This window comes from Halichoeres trimaculatus, unplaced genomic scaffold, assembly GCF_033239565.1.
Source record: "Halichoeres trimaculatus isolate MK-OKI-2021-1 unplaced genomic scaffold, fHalTri1.1 fHalTri1_scaffold_9, whole genome shotgun sequence".
NCBI lineage: Eukaryota > Metazoa > Chordata > Actinopteri > Labriformes > Labridae > Halichoeres > Halichoeres trimaculatus.
Window position 1 is genome coordinate 2,024,655 of NW_027437188.1, and position 5,253 is coordinate 2,029,907.

Genomic DNA, 5,253 nt, shown 5'->3' on the forward strand with positions numbered 1-5,253 from the left:
ATTTTGCTGTAAAGCAAAAGCTGATCAGCGAGGCCTAGATGTGTAACCAGATGCTGAAAATTAACATTTGATTTTTTAAAATATTTTGCTGTAAAGAAAAAGCTGATCAGCAGGGCCTAGATGTTTAACCTGATGCTGAGTATTAACATTTTATTTTTTTAAATATTTATTAAAATTTTGTTATATTTATTTTTTAATATTTAATCTTTTTATCTAAAAACTGTTCCTTTCTCCCCTGTCACAGGAGCTCGTGGGTTCATCCAAGAACCGCTCAGTGGTGGCAGGATGTGAGTGAGACATGGACTGACCAGCAATGGCAGCAAAACTTCCGCATGAGAAGGGGTACCTTCATGCACTTATGCGACCTCCTACGGCCAAGTCTCACCAGAAGCAACACCCACTACCGCCAGCCTGTCCCTGTTGAGCTGCGGGTGGCCATTACTCTGTGGAGGCTAGCCACCAACCTTGAGTTCAGGTCCCTCTCTCACCTGTTTGGGGTAGGAAAGTCCACAGCCTGCATGATCACCCAAGAGGTAATCACAGCCATCAACAACACAATGAGGCAGGACTATATTAAACCCCCTTCTGCAGCTGAGCTTAGAGCCACCATGCAAGCCTTCCGGGACAAATGGCATTTCCCACAAGTTGCAGGAGCAATTGATGGGACACATATTTGTATCCAGGCTCCGAATGACACTCCTGCTGACTACTTCAACCGTAAAGGCTTCTTCTCTATACTGCTGCAGGGTGTGGTGGATCATCGCATGATGTTCTGGGACATAAACATAGGCTACTCAGGTAAAGTCCATGATGCAAGAGTCTTTGCTAATTCCTCACTCTTCCACCGTGGCCAAGCTGGAACCCTGTTGCCTGGATGGACAGAGACATTCGAAGGAGTGGATGTGCCTCTCATCATCCTGGGGGATTCTGCTTACCCTCTCCTCCCATGGCTCATGAAACCCTTTCCTGAGGGAAGAGGAGTTACACCACAACAAATACAATTCAATCATCGTCTCAGTCAGGCCAGAATGACAGTGGAGAGAGCATTTGGGAGGCTCAAAGGAAGGTGGAGGTGCCTACTCAAGAGAAATGACACCCACATCACTTTTGTCAGCAGAGTAATAATGGCCTGTTGTGTACTTCACAACTTTTGCGAACTACATAATGAATGTTTTGATGAAGAGCAGGCATTTTTTGGTAGAGGTGGGGAGGGTGGTCAGGGTGAAGGTGAGGATGATGCAGCAGCACAGAGGAACCAGCCCAATGCTGGCTGTGATATAAGAAATGCCCTGTGTGCCTATTTCTCCAGGGTTTAAGCGCAGTGATGAGCTACATCCAAGTTCCTTTTTCAAGTGTGATCTGTTAAAATAGTAGTTCTTTTGGGGGGGGGGGGGGGTGCAACCCATGGACTTAATTCGGGAGAAAAGGAGAGTTGAGGAGAGAGGACAGGAGAGGAGAGAGAAGAGGAACCAGGTGAGAGGAGAGAGAAGGAGGGACAGAGCACCCCTGATCACATTAGTTAATACAATGTAATAAAATGTTTTTTTTTTTTTTTATAACTGTTATTAATTAAGTGCAGCACATAATCCTCTACTGTTTCCAGATTGCATTCTCAACTTTTTTAAATTTTGATTGTGTTTGTGACTGTCTAGAACTGTTGCTGTTGCACTATGCTTGGATGACAGGATACTGTTTGATCACTGATGAATTTTCACTGGCTCATTTATGTCATGTTATGATTACTACTGATTTTACAACATTAAAGAAAGTGTGTTTTTGAGTAATTTGCTGTCAATTTTCAATATACTATGCACAATGCTTACAAAACATACATGTTTATTTTTAAAGTGCAAAAATATTAAATCTGGTACAGTGTACAAACAATTGCTACAGTATAAAATCAAAACCAATGTAGCATTCTACCATTAAAATAAAATTGGAAAGCTTTAATTAGTGCTTTGAAATGTAATTCAAGCTTCAATGCTTTGAGAGGTAGTAAAATAAAACAGGCAAATTAAACATAGTTGCTGTACCAAAATATTTCAACCCTTTCCTTGTAACAGCTTTGAAGGTAAGTGCAAAAATGTGCTGTGTACAAACAATTGCCGAACTATGAAATCAAAAATGATGTACCACAATATCAAACATTCATCAAGGAAAAATACAAAAAGCTACTTTTTTGAGGTAAGACACAGTGCAAAAATATTGCCATCCTTATCTATTTAAAGAAAATGGCAGAACTTTAAAGGAGGGTTTTAACATTCAACTCAAGCTTCATTACTTCGAGCTAGTAAAGTAAGGCAGAACAATTAAACGTGATGACGTCTGTACCTGAAAATTGAACATTTTCAACATTTTCTAGCACCAGCTTTTGAACTCAGCAGAACATTTAGCCAAACATTGGGTGCAAACTGTGATGTGTTTCCTTTGTTGTCTTGCTCAGTCACTAACTAAAGGAAATAGTTGGACCAGCATTTTTTTCCTCAAGGGTCACAGTCAGAGGTATGGGCTGTTGGCATTCTGGCTCTTGGTTCACAGATGGAGTTGACCTGGGTGATGCTGTGGACAGAGATGAGGGGGAACTGCTTGGTGTCGAGGGAATGGCAGACGGAGTTTGTATAGCTGGTGGAGTGGGCATGAACAGTGGGGTGCGAATGAAAGGTGGAGAGAACATGGCTGATTGGGTGGGCAGGTGAGGCATGGAGTATGCTGTCTGAGGTTGCAGTGACATCCAGTCAGGCTGAGGTGGGCGTGATGTTTGGCTTGACACTGCATTCATAACACTTCCAATAAGCTGCATGAACATTCTATTATTTTCTCTATTTTGCTCCTGTAAGGCCTTGAATCGCCGCTCCTCAGCTTCTTGCTGTACCCGCAGGAAACTCTCAAAGGTTGCCGTCTCATGCCGCAGGTGGCTCTGCTCAGCTTCGATCATGGCATCCAGCTGTTTCTTTTGCTCAGACATATACTCTTTCAGTCTGCTGTCCAGACAAGTCTTTGGCCTTTTTTTCCTGTTTGCAGCTCCAGGAATGGCCCATCTCTTTCCTGTCTGCTGAGACTGGTCTGTGTCATTCTGACGAGGCTGACCATAGTCTTTGTTGAGACCTGCAGCTGGATCACCTGTTTGTAACACATATGATATAGTTATGGCCTACATGACAGTGATATATTATGAGCAGCAATTCAGCAGTAGATTAGGAGGTGGGCAGGTGGTTAAGATGTAATGTTAATGGGATCAGGAGTTTTTTGACATATTATATATATGTGTGTGTGTGTGTATATATGTATATATATATATATATATATAAAACACATATAGCTGTGTAACTCATGATGTTTTGTAAGCTGTGTAAGCATATTCATGATATTTTATGCATATTCATATTCAGTTTAAGTTTATTTAGGACAAAAGAAAAAAAAAAGTTGAAAATAAAACAATCCATAACAGTCCATAATACCCCAGTTGCTTAAATACTAAATAAAGCATTATGTCCGAAAAGGAGTAGAAAAAAGCAAAAGCTTTTCATGTCCTACCCCCACATACTCTTTTATTTGTGATATTTTATTAGCTGTGTAAGCATATTCATATTGTTTTATTATTAGCTGTGTAAGCATATTCATGTTGTTTTATTCGTGATATATTAGTAGCTGTGTAAGCATTTTCATGATATTTTACAACATCACGTTTGCAGACATCACCAACAACTGGTGATTGTGTTTACAGTGATTGTGTTCACAGAACAGTGTGTGTAGCAAATATCAGTTAAACATAAACTTACCACTTTTATCAGAGTCCTCCTCATCAACCGAGGAGCTGCGGCTATCCATCTCTGTATCGACCGAAGACGTGCTCTCCTGGTTCGGTGACACACTGGTGCATGCCGCGCTCTTGGCTCCCTCCTCGTACGACTCCACAATATCAACAGGGCTCACCACGGGTCTTGTATTCAGGATCTTATCGAGGTCGTCGAACCACACAAATTTGTCTTTTACATCTGAAGAGCTGCCACTTTTCTGCAAGGCGTCTCGTACTTTGATATATTGTTGACGTAGTTTCTTAACTTTCACTCGACACTGTTCAACTGTTCGGGTGAACCCGTTCTCTTTCATTTTTTCGCTGAATATTTTGAATACCTCGGTGTTCTTGTGAACCTTCTCCAATAATTGTGAAATATTTTCCTCGCTCCATATATCCAAAAGGCACCTCACTTCTTCGTAACTCCACGTTTGTCCCCTTCCAGACATTTTGTTAGCCGTACTTTGCTAACTTTACCGCTGATCAAAACAGGATATGACGTGTAAAACGGTGCGCTTCCTGTGATTGGTGCGTCTGGGGTTCACACCAGAAGTAAACCGCTCCAGGGTTCACTTGGTAGTGGTCCGAGACCACCCCTACCAAGCGGACTCGAGAGCGGCTGACTGGTCCGCACCCGAGTTCGAGACCAGCGTTCACATCAATCAAAACGAACCGTACTAAGGGGGTAAACGCTCCAGGGTTCGGTTCAAGTGAACTAAGCAAGGCTGGTGTGAACGAGACCTTAAGTTCACCCTGATACAGTCAGATAAGTGTTCATCTGTCAGTCTTGTCCTGAACTTTGACTTGATGACATTCATTTCAGAAAAAGCTGACTCACACAGGTAAGTAGACCCAAACAAAGCAGACATTTTTAGAGCGACCTGGTTAAGATTCTTATAGTTGTCTGGCTCTACAAGGCTCCAGAAATGAGAGGACTGCTGTTGAGACTTAAGCTGCACATTATTTTGAATGTTAAAAATCTCAATTTCAGTCTCCACTGGATCAACACAGAAAAGTTCAGCCATCTGACCTGATAGCTCACTTAAGTCCACATCCATGTATAGATTTGCCATAAATTTCACACAAGGCTCAACTTTGTCAAAATCAGCAAACCTGTCAGAAAACTCCTGTCCAATCCTTGCCAGTAGGTCACAGTATTTGGAGACATTTAAAACACTGGTTGCACCTGTATGAGTCTCACACATCTTTGACACAGAGGGGAAATGCTGCAATTTTTGGTTTCTCACTTGCTGAATGTACAATGAGAGTTTGCACTGAATGCCCTGACAGCACTGATCATGTCAGAAACACGTTTATCCTTGCCTTGCAATTGTGTGTTTAGCTGATTGATTTTCTCAGTCACATCAGTCAGAAATGCAAGATCAAGAAGCCACTCTGCATCAGTTAAAAGAGCTGTGTCCTCTCCTCTGCTTTCCATGAAGGTCTTGATTTCATCA

At 41.9% G+C, this 5,253-nt stretch overlaps 1 protein-coding gene across 1 annotated transcript; it reads right to left on the reverse strand.

The window, feature by feature from the left end:
- Window positions 1–2,059: 2,059 nt before the first annotated feature.
- Window positions 2,060–4,537, reverse strand: LOC141798294 (uncharacterized). Its single transcript, XM_074680166.1, has 2 exons — window positions 3,780–4,537; window positions 2,060–3,120 (listed from the first exon to the last, which is right to left on the reverse strand). The coding sequence occupies exons 1-2, from the start codon at window positions 4,243–4,245 to the stop codon at window positions 2,447–2,449; spliced, it is 1,140 nt and encodes a 379-aa protein (XP_074536267.1). The 5' UTR covers window positions 4,246–4,537; the 3' UTR covers window positions 2,060–2,446.
- Between the last annotated feature and the right edge of the window lie 716 nt (window positions 4,538–5,253).

Excerpts from the sequence above, each read along its gene's own strand:
- LOC141798294 (XM_074680166.1), bottom strand. The coding sequence starts at position 4,245 with ATGTCTGGAAGGGGACAAACGTGGAGTTACGAAGAAGTGAGGTGCCTT. Across the intron at positions 3,121-3,779 it reads GGAGGACTCTGATAAAAGTG|GTGATCCAGCTGCAGGTCTC; the intron begins GTAAGTTTATGT and ends TGTTACAAACAG.